This window comes from Terrapene carolina, unplaced genomic scaffold (genome assembly GCF_002925995.2).
Source record: "Terrapene carolina triunguis isolate 2854851 unplaced genomic scaffold, T_m_triunguis-2.0 Scaffold102, whole genome shotgun sequence".
Lineage (NCBI taxonomy): Eukaryota > Metazoa > Chordata > Testudines > Emydidae > Terrapene > Terrapene triunguis.
The window spans coordinates 4,746,249-4,767,073 of NW_020664453.1; the positions used below are offsets into that span (position 1 = coordinate 4,746,249).

General features: G+C 40.1%; 2 protein-coding genes across 2 annotated transcripts in view; one reads left to right on the forward strand and one right to left on the reverse strand.

Moving 5' to 3' along the window:
- Positions 1 to 1,984: 1,984 nt before the first annotated feature.
- LOC113406504 (transcription factor BTF3 homolog 4) lies at positions 1,985 to 13,672 on the reverse strand. Its single transcript, XM_026651738.2, has 6 exons — positions 13,600 to 13,672; positions 11,546 to 11,609; positions 10,480 to 10,593; positions 7,808 to 8,009; positions 5,051 to 5,110; positions 1,985 to 4,036 (listed from the first exon to the last, which is right to left on the reverse strand). Exons 2-6 carry the CDS (start codon positions 11,597 to 11,599, stop codon positions 3,990 to 3,992), a joined length of 477 nt encoding a protein of 158 aa, XP_026507523.1. The 5' UTR covers positions 11,600 to 11,609; positions 13,600 to 13,672; the 3' UTR covers positions 1,985 to 3,989.
- Positions 13,673 to 15,080: 1,408 nt separating this feature from the next.
- Positions 15,081 to 20,825, forward strand: part of LOC113406514 (thioredoxin domain-containing protein 12-like) — a 17,328-nt gene continuing 11,583 nt past the window's right edge. The window contains exons 1-2 of the mRNA XM_026651771.1: positions 15,081 to 15,254; positions 18,318 to 18,378. Of these exons, the coding sequence (XP_026507556.1) occupies positions 15,158 to 15,254; positions 18,318 to 18,378 (158 nt within the window). The 5' untranslated portion in view covers positions 15,081 to 15,157. The remainder of the gene's footprint in view (positions 15,255 to 18,317; positions 18,379 to 20,825) is intronic.

The following is a 20,825-nucleotide window of genomic DNA, read 5'->3' on the forward strand; positions in this document are numbered from 1 at the left end:
AGGATTCGACTGTGATGCGACTAGGATTCATTACCCAATTTGGTCCACTGGTTGGATCATTAGCTTCCCCGGCTTGGGCCAGGTACTGACGGGGTTCCAATATCTAAAAAGAACCTGTGAAAAGCTAAATGGTATTGTATGCTAATTCAAATGAACAATTATAATTACAAATGGAAAGTACGTGTGGCAAGAGCCAAATTACTTGTTCTAACAAGAGCTCCTTCAGCATAAACTACATTTACAATTGTTTTTTAAAGAAAATTTGAGGCCAACTTTCTTCTGTTGTATATTTTGTTACAGAAATATATTCATTGAAGCTTGGTAATTTTATGACTTGATGCTTTATTTCAAGACCCAGTATAGCGAAGGAAGCATCTCTATCTTCCTTGTAGACAGACATTTGTGTTAGGAAAGGACAAAAAGTAAACAACACAACCTCCCAGTTTTCTTAAAGACTAGCTGAGATCAGTGGGATAAAGCTGAACCGAGGCAAAATGGAAATGATGCTGGAGGGAAGTGGAGAGTGATGTCAAGGACTTGCCTCCTCTTTAACATCCCCCAAAACTAAGGGCATCTGCCCACAGATTGTTACATCAGTTTGTAGCCTTCAGATCCATTTAGATGCTACTTGACAACCAAACAGCCACAGCAATGAAAAATTGGCCACTTCCATCTTTGGCGGGCCAGAAGATTGCATACCTTATTGGGCAGACTTAGCAACAGTGAAACACCCACTTACAATCTCCAGCTTGATTATTTCACTTTATATCTAGGAGTAAAGCCACACCCCTGATACTGCTTCAGCTGGTATAAACCACAACAGCCCATCTACAGAGCATCTCAGGTCACCATGAGCACATAACCCAATGCTTCAAACTCTGCCCTAGCATCCCATGAATACAGAGTTCAATTCAAGATCAACTTTCCCTCCCCACCCATGACCTTTTACAGCTATGTTCACTGCAACAACAAAACTCTCATCCAGAAGCAGAAGATTCATGAGCACAGGAGTTTTCTCAAGAGTTGGACGCCACAACCATGTAACTCGCTCCCAGCAGAGAACTAAGTTAACATATTGGCTTGTGCAATCTAGATTAGCAGGTGCTGTAGTCTGCCTAAGCAAGGAAAGAAAAGGGGCATCAGGTAATTCAACAACGTCTTGCTCAAGGGAAGTAATGACAGGGTTCTTAAATAGTCCCGTGTAGTCATCCTTCAGAATGGATCACTGAAATGAGTTGTAAATAGGAAATCCTCAGTGCTCCAAATGGATACACTGGATCCCATAGTGTAAAGAAAACCACACACCTGGCACCTTTAATGTAGTATTCATACATCTCAAAATTAGGCGCCTTTATACTACACACACTCAATTTTCTATACCCCTGTCTGTGTGCACAAAGGTTGTTCCAGTCACTTCCTAGCGATATATAAAGGAACACTAGCTATTTTCCACAAGAGCCTTGGTGGGTTATTTTCAATTAAAATCAGTTTAATGGATTTCTATAAGCTCTAGCATTTCAGCAGCAAATCAAAAGTGGTCAACAGTTTTTGGATACAGTAAAAAAAGAAAAATAATGTGTTTACATAGCCCATATAGTTTGCTGGTTTCCAAACATTGGTAAGCAATGATGGTTACAATGACCAAATAACAAAAATCAAAAAGATTCTCTTTTGCGCATGAATCAGTAAGTCTGATTACAAACTTACCAAATCATTTTTACCCCAGATTCTTACTGTTTTTACTCTTCCAAATATTTTTTAACCACACTTGCTATTACAGAAATCAATGCTTTATACTACAATATGTGGATTTTCAATGACTAAATGATTGGTAGTGAAAAAATATGCCGGATATCTGTAAAGTCAGTGCAGTTGCAACTTTTAAATGTTCTTCATTCATGCCACTTAACTAGTGGAAGTGCTCTGCAAAACTGAAAGGTTGTTTCCCAGTCTCCTTTCTTTGCTCACTGGGCCAGAAGAGGCATTGGAAGTCAGTTTACTCAGCTTGTATGTGTGTGAAAGAATAAGAGATTTTCATTAACCAAGAGCAACAATCTGCAGAAGGTTGGAGTAGCCATGAGAGTGAAGGGAGTCCCATCTAGTCCGAATGGGAAAAGGGGTGGAGAAGGTGAGAATCCTAAGGGCTTTCTCAAAGTATTGCAGGATCTATCCCAATCCAATAAGCTTTCCTGTTAGTTATCAAATGCAACATGACAATGAATGTAATGCTATTTAAAGCAGCAGCTGCATCAACACGTTCCTCAACAGGTACTACTGGGAGAAGGAAATGACACACAAGAGGGAACATTTCCTCTTTTGTATTGTTGTTTTATTTTGTAGTAAGATCCATGTATTATATAAAATATAACAGGAAAACTGAACAAGTCTATAAAATAAATTGAGTCCAGATGACAAACCACAAGAGCTCTGCTTCTGCAGTTTACGTTGATGTCACTAGAACTCTCATGTACTGATAGCCTTGTATTTTACTGTTATCTAGTGTATGAACCTACGTAGAAAGCTGATATGTCTCAGAATTAAGCTATAGTTAAGATGATAGATGTAGAGAAAAATGGCTTTCCTAAGCCACAGCTGCCCTTGACACAGGTTAACAGTGATGCCAACTATGTTGTAATGCAAGTTACATCAAGCACCTTCAAAGAGCCTCTGACAAAGGGATTCACATTGAGCATTTTGAAGGAAGGTTCAGAAAATACTGCAGTATACCAGTGATACCTCCAAAGTCCTCTGCATGCCTACGGAAGGTTTGTGGTTTTTAATAAGCTACTATAGCCATGATACCAAACCTAGAGGTAGGTTATAGGCAAAGTCAGATAGGCCAAAAAAATCCCTTCAGAGTCATTGCACAAACTGTCCAGCAGGAAGCTACAGCAATATGATCAATGACCTCTTTCTCTCACATTAAATATCATCAGCAAGACACTCCTAATTTTTAGTGCCCTGGAGAATGACAGTGCCTTGTCAACTCCTAGTAGCTGCAGTTATGGCACTGGAACAGCTCAAACAAGCTCCTTTAAGCAACAGTATGTTATTGTGCAAAACTAATGCACCGAATTGTTACCAACTGGATGTCCAAGTTCAAGAACTGACTCAACCTAGCTCTTCTGGAGGGCAGAGAGAACTAATCTCCTCTTAAAATTAGCAAGTAATATTCCTGGGAAGTACACCCACATAATCAAGAGGAGAACATACTGCTTAGTCTATGTGAAATGGGTTGAACAAACATCAGTTCTATAATAAGGGACTCGAAATGAAGGCTGATAGAGTTGGCTAAAGTTAAAGGAGGAATAGAGGGAGACAGCGAGAGAGAAAGGAATTTTAAAAAGAAAAATAAGCAAACTCTTCTAGGTCTGATTTTTAAAAATGTTACCATACCAAACAGGCTGTAAATATCCTGTCTTTGGTATCATCTGGAATCAACATGAGGTTGATAGCAAATAGCATGTGAACATTTTCAACATGGAAGAGATACATATTGGCAAGTACAATAGTTAACAGCAAATTAAACCCAAGTCTTAATGGCAGAATGCCTTGAATTAATGAAATGTGGACAAGTAAGACTTTCACTTTTCACCACTTTCTGTGCACTATTTGGTGGAAATAAAAAGTAACAACTGTAAAGATTTGTTTTACTTCTACTTCTGAGGGCAAAGGGAAGGTTAAATAGAACTGTTCTCCAATTTGTTCTCCACTATATGTACACCCACACCATACACATATGCACATGCACACACCCTCAAACTGCACTGACATTTCTTATTTTTTGACCGAAAAAGTAGATCCTGGGAGTAAGTGCAAAATGCAAAATCAACTGACAGAAAATGCTGAACAAACAGCATAATTAAAATACAAAATATTTATATTACTGAACTATTAACAGGTGATGTTCTCTGTTTCTGTAAAACTTTGGAACCACATAGCTGATTTCTTAAATCTAGTCCATGCCAGCTTCCAGAACTATTAATGATTTAATTCGCTTCATTCTTTGATGCTTCATCAAAGTTTTCTACGAGATCTGAAAGAGATGGAAATATTTAATAGAGTCATTTCCCCAATAACACTGTCTTCATATTTTTTAAAGAAACTATGTAACTTTACCTAAGACACCGAATAGTTATTAATTATACTTAACGATTACATAGTGCTTTTCACCTAGAGATTTCAAAGGACTTTGCAAAAGGGGTATCATTTGCAAAAATGAAGAACTTGAGGCACAGGAAGGTTAAGATCTAAATTTCTAAAACATCCACTAACTCTGGATGCTCAACATAAGATGCCTAGATCTCATTTTCAGAGGCGCTCTTGTTGACTTCACTTGGACTGGTGAGTGCTTAGCACCTTTTAAAATTAGGATTTAGATGTGAAGTTGGGTAGAAACTTTAGAATAGACCTACAGCCCCTCAAGGTCACAGATCATGTCAACTCGAGATCGAATTTCAGTCTCCTATCTCTTTATTGCCTTAGATAATAAACTACACTGATGAATAGAGAAGATCATTGTGTTAAAAACACAAATTAATAGTTTCCAAGAATTTACTCAAAAGAACAAGGCTAAAAACAATGGCACGTGGCTATAAGTTCCCAGTTTAAGATTTTATTTTTAAGAGAATTTTCAGAACCTGACAGTAGGTGGAGCTTAGTATCTCCTATTACAGAAATAAGCATGCATTTAAATAGTCTGATCTGAAAAAATAATCCAATGATTACTACTTAAAATTCATATAGCATTTTGCATCCTGAAGCCACTGTACAAATATTAAATAGCTAATCCTCCCAACCCCCTATAGTATTTATCCTTATTTTACAGATGGTAAGACAAAGATAGGTTAAGTGATTTGCCCAAGGCCACACGATAAGTTAGTGTGAAATCTGCAATTCAGGAGTTCCTTATCTCAGTTCCATGATCAGTCCATTATACCAAACTGCCTCTCTAAATGCAAGAAAAATATAACTGCACAAATCTAAATATATATCAGAATGGTAACTAATAATCTCAAATTGAAGAAATAGAATGAGCTAGTAAACCTACCGGGGACATCATCATCTTCTTCATCAATGTCTTCAGATTTTGTTGCTTTGCTATCCAACACTATAAAAAAGTTTTGTACATGTTTTAACACAACAGTTAGTCCCATTTATACAATACTACTCTCTCACAAAACAAAAGCCATAACTTATAGGTTAAAACAGGAAGTGGATATCTTCTGATTTCTCTTGGAGGTTACTACTCTAAGGCGAGAACATTCTGAAAAGTACAGCATTCCCATTCAGGGGTCCATAAGAAACCTATCATTCCCCTGTAAGTTCTATTTAAATAAAACTACAGCTTTAAGAGTACTGGAGCCCTCAACATACAGCATACCTGTCAAATCTACTCAAAAGTGCGAAAAACTACAGAATAGAACAATTCCTTCTTACCAGTTTTCCTTCCTGCTACTCACAGGAATTCTGTAACATCTTAAGAAGTGTACTAAAAGTGGACTGGTCGCAAGGATTTTTAATGTATCAGAATGGGCTCATGTCTCCATTTGAAATTTAGACAAATTGGATTTTTTTTTTTCTTTATGGCTACTAGTAACAGAAAATTATTTGGTGTTTCTGTCTTGAATTGAACTCTTGGCTCTTCTAAAACAGGGAAAATAAGAAAATTAAAATATACATTTAAATTGTCTTGGTTCTCTTGGGGATGGGTAAATTTGTTGGACCTTAAAAAAAGTAGTAGGTATTACCTAGTTCCATTTTACATCTATATATTTTTATGCTTCCTTTAGAGCTTGTTCAAAAATATTTTTAAAAAATATAAATAAAATTTTTTTGAAATTAAGAATTGGATTTCTCTCTGTTTGAATGAGTGTGGCAGTAAGGACTCTAGTTTCATCAATACACAACATGAAATGAAAAACTATAAACTCCAATATGGGAGTTTACAACAATACAGACAATAGCATTGTGCACAAAGTTAAACTAACTACTTAAAAGCTTAAGCCTCCAATATTTTAATCAGAGCTGATGAAAAAATATACACAATTGAAAAAGTGACTCCCCATTTCCACCTTTTTTTCCTAAGAAAGAGGATAGATAGCCTAGCAATTGTAAAGCAAGTTCAAAATTGACAGGATTCAAAGAGCATTCCCCCCAATAGAATGTTAAATTCAAAACACCAGTTCCTGCCCCCTCCGCCACACATACCCCTTCCAGTAGTCCACTGTGATGCTACAATACAGACTGCATCAAGTACTGTATATCTTTCAGTAAGACAAAGCCTTTAAACTGTTACCAGTGTATCACAGTTCTAAAGGTTTTACAAAGTGATGAGACACTGGGACATTAAATATGTGCAATGAAAAAAAGGAAAAACGTAATTTAGTTTAATTTTTTAAATGATTTGAGAATAAGTTTAAAGTGTATGGCTGCTCTTTCAAGGAAAATGGGAGAAGAGGTGGTGAGGATTGCACCCATTATGGATTTAGAGGGGGAAAACATTTTATATAACACTATGATTACTTCAAAATGAATTCCTTAACAGAAGAAACTGACTCCTATATCCAGATGAACCTTGAATTACTGTTAGTTTTATGTATTTAAAGCAGCATTTTAGGTAAACATCTCACTACAATAAGTGTTCAATATTAAAGTGTAGTGTTATCAAAGATGTTTAAAAGTATCAATTAACTAGTTTATTCCAACTGTTATAATATGCATCTTCCTCAACAGATTTTATGGCACCAGCATTTTATCTGTATAGCCATCACAAACCTTTTATTCTGCCTATAAAAGTTACTTCAACTCTTGCAGAAATTTCTATCGAGTTAAAAGTTTCAGTTTAGAAATAATAATTTATATCAATCTACCTTTTTTATATTTCAATCTATATTCCTGAAAATAGAAGACATGCTTCATCAAGTCATGAAACCATATACTCAATATTGCAAGGTATTTTAAAACACAGTACAACTGACAAACATGCCTAACTTGTAACTGAAAAAATGTGCCTTTTTTTCAACATAGCTGGGCCTACATAACAGAGTCTTGAAACAGACAGAAAACAGGCCTTTCATTACATTACTACAATACTGTTAAGTGGATAGCAATATTAAGTGAAGAGCAGAACAGTTTATATCATGGTGATATTGATGAGAATAGAAAGTGCTTTTGGAATTGATAAAAATCCAACATCTATCAGCAAGCCAAACAGAAAATACATGGAAAGCTAATGATCACAATGTTATAGTTTAGGGGGATTTAAGGTGCCTACTCATATCATAAAGTAGAAAGCATTAAGTCTAATGCAGTGATACACCTCTACCCCGATATAACGCGACCCGATACAACACGAATTCGGATATAACGTGGTAAAGCAGCGCTCCAGGAGGGCGGGGCTGCGCGCTCCAGCGGATCAAAGCAAGTTCGATATAACGAGGTTTCACCTATAACACGGTAAGATTTTTTGGCTCCCAAGGACAGCGTTATATCGGGGTAGAGGTGTACTTAGTTTCAGACACTCTGTGCTAGTTAAGATGTTAGGAAAAGTAGTATAATTAATATAGAAGAAAACTGTATTGCATGAGAAAGTCATCTCTCATTAAGAACAAGTGAAGTTTACTGTGAAAATAGTTTTGGTGATTTATCTGGATTAGTAAAACACAAAGTATTAGGCAAGTATAAAGTTTTCCTGAGGGTCTACATCACACTGGCACTTTGGAAAATTTTACCCCAAACCTTTTCCAAAAGGCGATACAACTTTTTTTAAAATCTTCAATAAGATGATCCAATTAGGGACACCCACCTTGTCTTGGGAACTGTTCAGCTAACTTCCTGAGACTTGTTAAACTGTCAGCACCAAGCTGGCTTAAGATTCCCGGGAGCATTTCTGTGATCGGTTTAGCCTCTGCATGACCAGTAATTGCAAAAGTGTTAGCGGAAAGGGAAGCTTGGACCTTGGGGTTGTTGAAATGAATAACTGTTCCATCATCTTTTATCATATTCACCTATTTAAATACAGAACAATTAGTACATTTCATGCATTTCACTAATATACTCTAATAGTTTTGTCTGTACAAATGCTGCAAAACAACACTGTTTATATTAACATTTTTAAATATTCAAGCCTATATTTAGAGAATTTAGAAAAGTCTCTACAATTCTTAGAGAGTAAAAAAAATGAATAAAAAAAGATCGTAATTAGCCAAATCTGTATGGAAATGGAATATAGGTTTATAGCAGAAGGACATGCACATTGAATGGAAATGCAAAATTTGAGAGCTGAAGTTCCTTTATGAAACTAGTATTCAGATAAGCACGTGAGCAAGCAATGGATTACTGTGTTCTATTGTGTTATCATACAGTTAAATTAATTGTTTTGGTTAAAAAGTGACCTGCCAAGGACAATTTATATAAATCATCATGCTCCAGAGCATAAGCCAATTACCATCTGGGAAGAGATCAGAGGGAAAAATAAGAGCGTCTCCTACTTCCATGGTAAATACTTGAAAACATAGGCCCAAATACTGCAATACGATGCACATAGATGGACCCCTACACCTGCACAAAGTCCTACTTCAGTCAAAAGGAATCCATGAGAGTGCAGGGATCCATCCATGCACATCACGGGATCTTTAAGCCCCAATTCTGCCGGCACAGACCTCTATGCTCACACAATCACACTGATGTCCCTTTGCATGTTGAGACCTTGACCTTAGGTATGATGAAGATTTTCACTTGCTTCTAAATCATCTGGAATTAGCCACTGTGACTAGATGGACCACTAGTCCATTTCTGCCTCTAAAGAGGAACAGTATATCTGGGTTTTGTTTTAAACTAGATGGAGAAGGAAAGAACATGAAGGGTATTTTTTTTCTGAAACTGAGAAAGAATAAGTGTAACATAAGAGTGTTTTGGAAATGTCTTTAATTTAAATAAGGAAAGGAAAGAAAAAGTCCTGGTAAATATAGTCAATTGCAGCATATTTATAACATTGTGTTTTTTTTGTTTTATTATAGCCATTCAATTTGTTTTTAACTGAGATGTTATGGGGAAAAGGCAGAGACTAAGATTAAAAACAAATACTGAAGATTTGAGTGCCTAGGGAATGTTCCTACACAATGAAGATTAATTTAAAATAATTTAGAATTAGACTCTAAACCTGTTTTTAGTCAACAGTCTCAAAGTTGCATGATGTCCTTTATGCCTGGAACTTGTTTCAGATCTCAGTGTGCATGATGATCATTCTTACTTAAACAGTTCACCATTCTTAACCCACCTCATTGATAAGTGCTCTTACACACCCACGCCTCAATCCTGCAAGCTGTCCTGCACAGATAGAGCCCTCTAAAGTCAATGTGGGTCTGGCCAAGTGGAACAACTTTCAGGAGTGAGGGCCTAGTCATTAAAATGGAAGCTAGCAGTGTCCAGATATCATCCCTTCAGTTTCGCAGAACAGTTTGTATCTGAAGAGTTTTGTCTGTGCATTAAGATTTTAGGCTCTGGGTAAAGGGAAGCAAGGACTGTGTTTATCTTTGAGTTTTGTACAGCACAGAGCACACTAATGGTGCTCAAACAGTCAAAGAAAATTAGGATAATTCATAGTCACTCTATGGGAGGCACTAGGACTCTTGAAGGAGCAGGCCTCCACATACACAATACAAAATTTAAAATTAATCACATGTATTATGTTTCTTCAGACAAATACTGCAATAACATTTAATTTATGGTCACTTCTCTCTACATATTATCTCAGCATTCTCTTCATTTGTACACAATGGCACATGGGAAGGTCAACTTTCTCAGGAAGGTCAATGTTAAAATAACTTTGACGTTCCTGTAAAATTTGTATTTTTAAATAAGATATTCTAAAAACATTGAAGAGGTTCCATTACTGTCTAGTTGGGCCAGATCCTGCTAACTGGGATCATAACTTCTATGTAGAGAGCGCGAGTATTTAGTGTCTTTGAAAATGTTTAAAAAAAAATCTGCTCCATGTGATTGTTAATCAATTCTGTTTGTTTCCATGTAACACAATAGTAGTCAAGTCTTGCAATCTAGAAAGAGGTCCACATTATGTTTCTCCTTTACGTTTTGTACAGCATGAGGCACGCTGTTTTGCTTACCATGTAACTTTAATTTAAGAGTCAGAAAAGTTTAACTAATCAAATTCAGACAAACCAATTTTACTAAGAAAAAAAATCATGAGTAGATTTTGTTTTTTAGCCATTCAAAGGTATAGGCAACACAGGCAACCAGCCAGTTTCCAATACCAATAGCTTAAAGTAATTAGGCTGCAAATTCCGTTATCATTTACACCAATTATGTAAATCAGGCGTAACTTCACTGAAGTCAGGGAGTTACACCATGTGAGATGAGAATGAGACCCAACTTTTCTTAGCATTTCAACATCTAGCCAGCTGTCATTTTTAAACTGAACGATTTAGACAAGGCAATTAATTTATTATACCACTATACCTCTTCAATTCCAGCAATATTATTTACTGCCAATTTTTTGAGTGAACTCTGAAGTTTTTTGTCATCAGCTGTCGCTGTCCTGTGCACCACCTTCTTCTTTCTGCGAGCTGTACCCTGAAAAAGTCAGACAATGCAAGAAACATTAGTCAGCAACTCTGAAAATCTGACATTGCAGTCACATGTACCATAATATCAACTAACTAATTTAAACAAAAAGGAGTTGCTGAGTACTGCACTTACATTGTCAAAGCTGCTCTGATAATTATCAAGTCTGGGTTGACAACCTGGCCCAGTTTTCTGAAGTTCACAGTAAATGATACAGAGCTGAACAATTCTCTCCAAAAAGATACACTATTCCACAAATTTAAAATCATTATACCCCAGCATGTTCCATCTCTCATTCTCTCAAGAGTATAGAGAAGTCCCATGACCTGAAGTTCTTTTCAGTTTACCCTTTTTAAAATTTTAGTATGTTAGGCTTTACCTGGACAAGTTTGTTTCTAGGGTTTTTTAAGGGTTTCAGTATAAGAGATTTCAAAGGGTTTCATCAAATGGTTCAGTATACAAGAGTCACACTGGCTTATTTACAACTCGAAGTGTTTTACAGCAAGTTCTCAGTAAGAGGAAACATTTACATTTTCCTTCTTTTTTCCCCCCTCTCTCAAGATGTTCTCTTCCTTATTTTCCAAAAGTTATTTTAAGAAAGGCACAAAGTTCATTTTGCCAGAAAGATAATTAATCAATATCTTAAATTTAAGCAAATCTTACAAATATGGCAAGTGTATTTTTCATATTTAATGAAGTTTATATGCTACAAGCTTCTACAAACACAAACACCCTTCTACACTTAGGCGTTAAACTGATGTATATTTAAAAGATGAAGTCACCAAATAAAATATCCATGTATTGGCAACCAATTGTTTTGGATTTAAAGAAAGATACTTTTCAGGCTCCAACATGCTATGATCCTGATCATAACAGCAGTATTATTTCAGACCCTTAAAATATACAATGAAAATAAAATATGTCAGGTCCCTCTATGAATTTAATGTTGTTTTCCTCTTACCTTTCCGCCTATTCGGACCTGAGCTTGAAGCTTGGCTAACTTTTCTTGATTCATGATGCTGTGTCTGAAGAATAAGTATGCCTACCATATTAGCATGATGTTAAATTTTAAGTTTATTACACAAATCAGCTCAATTTTTATGACACTGCCTTTATATAAAAATATTTAAAAAGTAAATTCTAAATGTTCAAGTTCATAGTAATGTCCTTTAAAATAATATCATAAGCAACAAAAACATTTGCTAACAAGAGCTAAAGACAATACTATATGTAAGGCATATCATCTAACTCAGTGGTTCTCAACCAGGAGCAGGTTTCAGGGAGGTCTGCCAAAATAAAACAGAGTAGGGCTGGTGTTCAACTCACTGGGGCCTGGGGCTGAAGCCTGAGCCCCCCTGCCTAGGGCTGAAGCCAAAGCTTGAACAACTTAGCTTTGCGGGCCCCCTGTGGCCTGGGGCTCCAGGCAATTGCCCTGCTTGCTACCCCTAATGCCAGCTCTGGCTTTTAATCTACTGGATATGCAGAAAAAGAGTTGTTGTGGAACAGGAAGGCTGTGGAGTTTTTATAGCATGCTGGGGAATGGGGGGGTGGAAGAGGGTCTCAGAAATAAAAAAGTTGAGAACCCCTGATTTAAATGACATAGCATGCACAAGAAAATATATGTTAGCAGAAGGAACGGCATTCTGATACAAACTGACAGAAGCCAGGAAATTCAAAGTCACATTTAACTTATTATCCTAACTTAAATATTAATTTACCATCCTATCAGTCTATTTGTTCCCCCCCTCCATTAACTCCAATAAACTTATAATACAGCTGAATGACAAGCAACTCAATTTACTTTCTAAAACAGCATGCATTTCACAACAGTCATTTCTAAAACTACTGCACTTTATTAAAGTAAAAATGGCAAGGTGACATTGGAAAAGGAAGTCTTTCATAAGACTGCTTTAAAATGTAAGCTTTCGTTGCCATTCCCATGATTAATCTCAAAGAGTTCAATAATATCTCAGTACATTTTTGAATGAATAAATTTTATTAGGTATTCAGGCTATGCAAATACCATTGTCTCACAACACCCTTCACATAATAAAGAGCTATGATATTCAACTCATCCATTATGAAGTTAAAGTGTCCACTGCATAAAATGGGATTACTGTTTTTTTCTTAAAACCAAAACTACCATAATCAGAAGGCGAAAGCACCCAACACCTTCTGTATACAGTAATTTTGGGAGTCATTTAGCTGGTCTGCCCCGGGGAAGTCATTAATGTTTCACTGTTTAGTAGGGAGATAAGAAAGAAACCCCTCACAACTTCCATACTGGCAAAGAAAGGCAGAGGCTAGCCTCAGGTGGTACTCTTATGAGGGGAAGGGATTCCAGAGCCTCCAAATACGTTAACAGGAAGGAAGCCCTATAATGGACGTGTCCTGAGACAGGCCCCCCCACAAATCCAGCCCTAGAAAAGAAGGTGGGAGAAAGATGTTCGTTTTCTACAGGAGGGAATTCCCAATCATTTTCAGTGGGAGGGGGGTGCAGAAGAGATCCCCACAATATTAACTGGCCCAGAGGCCTGGAGGGAAGGGGTGTGTGCCCCTGAAAAGGAGAAGGGGACAAAATCCAGCCCTGAGGAGATGGGAAGTGATTATAGCCAAGGGGAGCAGCACCCCCACCCCCACACAATATCCAGTGGGTCCATGCCTTGGAAAGGAGGCGGCCCTCCCCATAGCCAACCCTGGCGCCGATGGGGTCTACGGTCGGGGAGAAGACCCCCCTCTCTCCCACATCCAGCTCTAAGGGAGGGGAAGGTCCCTGCCCCTGGGGCGCCCCCCATGACCAGCCCTGAGGGGAGGGGGAAAGGCTCCGCAGAACAAGCCGAGCTCCCTTCAGGCAGCGGGCAGGCCCATGCCCCTCACGGCACCGACTGCTCCTCCCCCCGCGTGCGAGCCGGGCCGCGCCGCGCCGCAGAGAGAAGGGGGGGGATGGGAGGGTCCGGTGCGGGGACGGGGGGATGGAGAAAAGGTGGAGGAGGGGAGGAAATAGAAAGTTCTCACCTGAGTCCGGCAGCCCCTCCGCAGCCAACACGCGGCGAGAACAAGATGGCAGCCACGCCAGGCAGGGAAGGAGACGAGGGGGCACAGAGAAAGGCGGCCGCGGACCACGGGACCCTGGGCCCCGCCCACTCACCTCCGATTGGAAGGGACACCGAGTTATTTGCATAACATGGAAAGTTGTAGGTAGCGCCCTCTTCTTCCCTTTCGCTTCGCGCACCCACGCTTCAGGGGGAAACTACAAGTCCCAGCATGCAATGCACGTACAGGGATTCTAGAACCAGGTCGAGGTAGTGCATTCTGGGAGCTGTAGTCCCCGTAGGGGGAGACGGGGGTGGAGCTTGTTGCTGGGCTCTGCCTTAGTCCCATGTACTGTATTCTCTTACGGACCATATAGGATGGAGGAGGGTATTGGTCTATTTCTGCGGTGCAGTAGTCAAGGAAATGGCTTTCTCTTAGGGGCTGGGTTTGTTTGGTTTGGGGTTTTTTTTTGCAAAAAACAAAAGCCGTGGTGTTTGCAAAATGGGACAGTACCAGTGAGATCAGGGTTCACAAACCGGTGTAGTGTGTCCCAAGAAGATTCCAGTCGCCAATTGACCGGAGTTAGCAGCATGTTGGGGTTAGGGTGACCGGATAGCAAGTGTGAAAAATCAGGACGGGGTGGGGGGTAATAGGTGTCTATATAAGACAAAGTGCCAAATATCGGGACTGTCCCTATAAAATCGTGACATCTGGTCACCCTAGTTGGGGTAGTCCTCAGGATTCCAGGTTTTAGAGGCTGGCTGGTCAGGATTTGTACAGTAAGGCAGACTTTAAGAAGCAGGTTTTTTAAATGCAATAGCTCTTGGAAAATCCCACAGATTCCAATTTGTAAAACATATAAATCAAGATCTGCGATAATCCAGTTTTTACTTTCTCAGTTTGCAGACAGCGACGCATTAATGTACCGAACCCCGAAGTTTGTTCCACTTTGAGCACAGTGATATATACGGTCCACTTTTTTTTGTACAGAATAAAATAACCCTGAAATCCACCCCTCGCTGGCAGGTGCTGAAGAGCAACCAATCAATTTCGACCAACTCTCTGACAATCCTACAAGACATATGTAGACTGGGTTAGTTAAACATTAAATCATTCTGGTAACAATCACAGCTTTAGCCCAAATCTGGACTTGAGCAATATTACTACTCATGAGGGGCTGGCGGCAGAACTAGTTGGCATGTGTGAATTGGATGAGCCCCCCCCCTTTCAAATCTAGATTAAATTACTATTTAAATGTCCCTCCCCCCGGCAAAATCTCTTGTCGGAAAGTGGCCAGTTTGGAAACAAATATGCAGAGCTGTAACTATAGATCAGAAATAATTTTGCCAATTCTCTCATTCAGATTTTGGGGGATCTGTTCCTTTTAACCTGATACAGGACTCTGAAGCGCCACCCACATCCGCCCAACATCACTTCCTGGGTTAACACCCCCCCCCCCCCAACCCTGATCTGATCTGATCTTGCTGACTGTGGCCATCGAGAAGCATTCATTGTGCTGCCGAGGTTCCAAGCAGACACCATGAAGATTCAATTAGCAGCAGCACTCTCCAATCTCTTTTTTTGCCTGATTTTCCTGGTGCTTATCACATCCTCTGCTGGAGAAGGGCTTGGAAAGGGTTAGGCATCTCTTTTCTTTTTGTTTGTATTTAAACTTTTATGATTGCTATAAATAAGTAAATAAATCCCTAATCAGGAGGGTCCCTTCCCCGCAGCCCAGAACTGTATTTAATATTTGCAATAATGCATTCAAATAGTAATTTTGATTATTTAGGTAAATTTCATCGCTGGGGGGGGTAAGGAGTAATCGCTTTAGTGGCAGAACTGAGGTTGAAACATACAAGATATTATGGTGCCAGGCCATAAATTGATTATGAGCAATTGCAGTGCAGCCCTGATATAGTAGGAAATACGTTAATGTTGTGGGAGTGGAGAAGAGGGGGCTTGGCAGGTTTATTTTTTTTCAAAACTGTCAATTGCTGGTTGTAGCAGACCTGCCAAGTCTCATTCATTTAGAAGATTTGTTCATTCTGAGTTAGTTTTAAGGCAGTTTTTAAAATTTCTTTGGTGTTGAAGGATTTTGTAAAGGGTCTTTCAATGAAATCTCAATTAAATGTTTTATTTCCCCTTCAGATTGTCCCATTTTGACATCCCTACAACTATGCAACATAAGCACATTGGGGTATGGCTAGTAAATAGGTGATCAAGTGGATATTTTATGTTTTATCCTATAGTTTTTATCTCTCACTACTGTTGAAATTCCAGTAAACGGTACTTCCACTACAATCCTTCTCTTGTCACTTGTTCTGACTCAATCCCTTCTAGCCATATTATCTTACTTTTTACTTTATTTACTGATTTCAGCTTTTCTTAATAAACCTGTAGTTGTTAGACCATCCTGTACTGTACCATGATTTGGATTTATCTTTCCCCAGCTCTGTTCAGTCCACCTTATTTTACTTCCCTATCTTTGTTCTGAAGTCTGGAATGTGAGGAGCAGGTTCAATCAGTGCATCAATGTTCTTGACTATGTTCTTCAGTGACAGGGAAGAAGTGTCTTTAGTATTACTAGTTATTTTTTTTGATAGTTTAAACTCCACGGGTCTCTATTTTTAAAAATAAGGTTATTTCATAAGCTGTTGAGTGTTGCATTTTGTTAGTAACAGAATTCCATTCACCATGGAAAGGTTCTTAATTTTTTTGATAATAAAACTATTAATATTAATCAGGTCATGGGAGGGAGGGAAGACTGTGATGATTTTATTGTTAATGAATGTAGTCATCCTTGCTTACTAGAAAGAAATGTGATCTAATGTGTATTTAAATATCCTTGATTACAAGAAATAATGCTCCTCCTCATCCCCCTGCATATTTTATGTAAGGTTCCCTTGAGCTAAATGTACACCGTAGCCCCAGTCTTGTCCCCATTGACATCAGAGACTTCTGCTGCCTATTTACAGCCTGATTCAGCAAAATGCTTAAGAAAGCATATACTTAAGTCACATTGAACTAGACTTAAGCATGTACTTAAAGTAAAACACACACAAATACTTTTGCAGAAAAGGGACATTAACAGACAATAGAATTTGGTCCCATACAGAAATATATTGTACCAGTATGGTGTTATTTTTAATATATGGCAAAGATGCCTGTAGGCCTGGATAGGCACACTTACGTATTGTTTAACTCTAAATAGAAAAATAGCATAGTGATAGGTGAAAGCTGTGCTGTTGGATGGGTGTAATTCGTAATGTGTGAAAAAAGCAAAAAAAATGTCTGAGAACTTAAACATTGGACAGTAACAGGCTGTGAATCCCAGTGGTGATTGAACCTGGTGATATTCTATACAAAAAGAGCTCTCAGCTCTGTTTGTAGCTGTTTCCATCACTTCACACTGACTCAACAGACATTCTAATCTTCAGAGTGACAGAGAGAGAATCCTGCTATCTTATTCGATGGATAATGCTGATAGTTGCCAGCTCTACCATCAGATAGCAGATCTTGGTGCCATTCTGCATCCTCTCCTTGTCTTCAGTTCAGGATACACAGCTTGGATTGCATGTCTGCTAATTACAGAATTGGTAGGACTACTTGTATGAGTTAGGGCATGCAGAACTGAGCCCTCATGTTCTTTAATAATTGACTATAAGGTATTAATATTGGAATTTTCCCCAATCTTCGTAGACATTGCATATTATGAAAGAGGATTATGAAAATTAACTTTACCCAAAAATCCAATATTCACAGATGAAATTTGATGATTCCTGGGCATATCCAGAGGTGTGAGGCACCTTGCTATCGCTCGTCCTTAGTATGAAGAAATCTTGCCTGTGCCTGCTGTGTGTCAGCTCCCTGACTACCCCAGCCTCTGGCAGTGCTCCCCTCCAGGGCTCTGCAGTCCTTGCCTTCTCTCTGCAGATTAGCAATAGGCACACCCATCTCCCAAGTCCTCTGAACGCTCTGTGTAAGGTCCAGCTGCTTATTCACTGAACACTTAGAATTACTAGGCCTGCTGTTTCCAAAGGAACAGTACACCACAGCTTACTAGTTAGGGCCGGCTCCAGGCACCAGCATTTCAAGCAGGTGCTTGGGGCGGCAATCTGCAAGGGGCGGCAGTCCGTGTGTTTTTGCCACCCCAAGCAGCGTGCCGAATTGCCACCGCGGGCGGCGGGGGCAGTCCGTGTACCGTTAGGGTGGTACGCACGTTTCCGCGGCGGCAGCTTCTATGTTCAGCTGCCCGTGGCAGCAATTTGGCGGCTTCTGTCTTCCAGATGAAGACAGAAGCTGCTGCCAAATTGCCGCCGCCGTGGAAACGCGCGAGCTGCCCTAAAGGCACACAGACTGCCCCCACCGTCCGCGACAGCAATTCAGCGAGCTGCTTGGGGTGGCAAAAACAGTAGAGCCGGCCCTGTTATTAGTTATACCTTAGAACACCGCTCTGCTGAACACACAGCACTTAGATATATGTATATTGAAAACAAGAGTAAGTTTATTATCCAAGAACAGAGATTCAAGTGATAGTGAGTATGAATATTGAAAACAAATGGTTACATATAAAAAAATGCTTGCTAAAAGAAGGGAAATAAAACTAGTTGATGGTGTCCTTAAATGTCAGAAAATATATTTATCTGTCATTTGACATTTTAAATTATGCTACTTTTATAAACCTTTCCCTTTTCCAGGTTTTGGAGATCACATTCATTGGAGGACACTAGAAGATGGGAAGAAAGAGGCAGCAGCCAGGTATGTTATACAATTTAAATTCACAGGGTTGCTTTACATTAAAAAGAGAAAAAAGATTCTGCATGGATCCTATATTTAATCAGAGCTAGTTATGTGTAAAAATATCCAGGTGGTATAGGAGAACCTACAGACCCAGATAATACATCAGAGAGAAAACATTTAACATTTGTTAATGATAAACTCTGATCCTGCAATCAGATCTTCCAGGTAGATAGATCCTTGAGGCCGTGTAGATCTTCATAAATTTACATAGGTCTACCCACAGATCCAGTTGCCGGATTGTGGCTTTATTGCATCATTGAGCTGAAAAGAAAATTATCACGCTTTTTGACAACCTACTACAATATAGAAAGAGACATGGGCCCCAGTCCTGCAAACATTTAAACAAGTGCTTAACTTTACGTACAGGAATGGTTTTTTTAGAGCTCAACAGGACTACTTGCCGTTGCATGCATAAATGTTTGCAGGACTGAGGCCATAGAGTTAATTGAAAGGATTATTTTACTACTATCTGGAAACCAATCTGGAAGTGTAAAATATTTTCTTATTTTTAAAAATATAAAAATTACAGCCTACATTTTTATGAAAGATATAGCTAGAATTTGAATTTTGCGTTCAAACTGATCCATCTGTTTTCTCCCACTCACAATATGAGAATGTGTAGTGAGTACATAAAATTAACACAGCAGGTGCAGTTAGAGCAGTGATTCTCAAACTTTTGTACTGGTGACCCCTTTCACATAGCAAACCTCTGAGTGCGACCCCCCCCCTTATAAATTAAAAACACTTTTAAATATATTTAACACCATTATTAATGCTGGAGGCAAAGCGGGGTTTGGCGTGGAGGATGACCAGGGCCGGCTCCAGGGTTTTGGCCGCCCCAAGCAGCCAAAAAAAAAAAAAAAAAGCCACGATCGCGATCTGCAGCGGCAATTAGGCGGGAGGTTCTTCGCTCCCAGCCGGAGTGAGGGACCGTCCGCTGAATTGCCGCCAAATAGCTGGACGTGCCGCCCCGCTCCAGAGTGGCCGCCCCAAGCACCTGCTTGACAAGCTGGTGCCTGGAGCCGGCCCTGAGGATGACAGCTCGTGACCCCCCACGTAATAACCTCATGACCCCCTGAGGGGTCCCGACCCCCAGTTTGAGAACCCCTCAGTTAGAGAACTCTAAGGTGGCACTTAACTGTACGTAATGGCATCCATGTGATATGCCTTCCCCAAAACCATGTTACTGCAGTATTTGTGATAATTACTGCACTATTGTTTTTCCATAGAAAAGTAATATGTGACCTTACGCAGTCTGCCTTACATTTAGTGAGACAAGCTAGTGGGAGGGAGGGTGTGAAGCATTGGCAGTGAGATGTCTCTTCCTTAGTCTTGGCTAGTGCAGTGAATGGTCAGTCAGTGAATTTCATAGCCTCATCTTCCATTGCTGGAAGGGCAGACGCAGGTGACATCTCTATCCAAATTCTGTAGTATCTGAGTATCTGTGAGTGGCAAAGCTTGAATAGGACCAAGGAGTGCATAGGTGAGACAAAACTTTGGCCTGGTCTACACTAGGACTTTAATTCGGATTTAGCTGCCTTAATCCGAATTAACCCTTCACCCGTCCACACTACAGAGCCAGTTAATTCGAATTAAAGGGCCCTTTAAATCGATTTCTGTACTCCACCTCGACGAACGGAGTAGAGCCTAAATCGATTTTGTTAATTCGAATTAGGGTTAGTGTGGACGCACACCACCGAATTACTGTGTTTAAGTTAATGGGGTAGTGTGGCCGCACACCACCGAATTAATGTGGTTTAAAACCGAATTAAGGTGCTTAGTGTGGCCGCGCACAATCGAATTTATACAACCTGTTTCCCAAATTCGAATTATCTAAATTCGGATTAATCCTGTAGTGTAGACATACCCTTAGTGTGTAGGTGAGACAAAACCTTTGTGTGTGTGCGTGCTATGGGGTGGCTGAGCGCCATGGCCTGCGGTGGCACTGTGGGGTGGCTGTGTGCTATGGAGAAGGTGTACAATGGTCTGGGGTGATGCCTTGTGGGGTGGTAGTGCCCTGCAGGGTGGCTGTGTGACATGGGGCAGTGCCCTGTGGGGTGGCTGGTTGCCATGGCCTGGGGTGATGCCTTGTGGGGTGGCAGTGCCATGGGGTGGCTGGTTGCCTTGGCTTGGGGCAGTGCCCTCTGGCATGGCAATGCTGTGGAGCAGCTGGTTGCAATGGCATAGGATGATGCCCTGTCGGGTGGCTGGTTGCCATGGCAGGGGGCGATGCCCAGTGGAGTGGCAGTGCCATGGGTGGGTGGTTGCCATGGCATGGGGCATGCTCGGTGGGGTGGCAGTGCCGTGGGATGGCTGGTTACCATGGCAGGGGCGATGCCCGGTGGGGTGGCAGTGCCGTGGGGTGGGTGGTTGCCATGGCGTGGGGCGATGCCCGGTGGGGTGGC

Bases quoted from the DNA above. Each gene is read 5' to 3' on its own strand.
- LOC113406504 (XM_026651738.2), bottom strand. From the start codon at position 11,599: ATGAATCAAGAAAAGTTAGCCAAGCTTCAAGCTCAGGTCCGAATAGGC. The intron at 10,594-11,545 runs GTAAGAGGAAAA...TGACTTTTTCAG, and splicing joins AGGTCCGAATAGGCGGAAAG to GGTACAGCTCGCAGAAAGAA. The intron at 5,111-7,807 runs GTGGGTGTCCCT...ACTTTTTTATAG, and splicing joins TGAACAGTTCCCAAGACAAG to TGTTGGATAGCAAAGCAACA.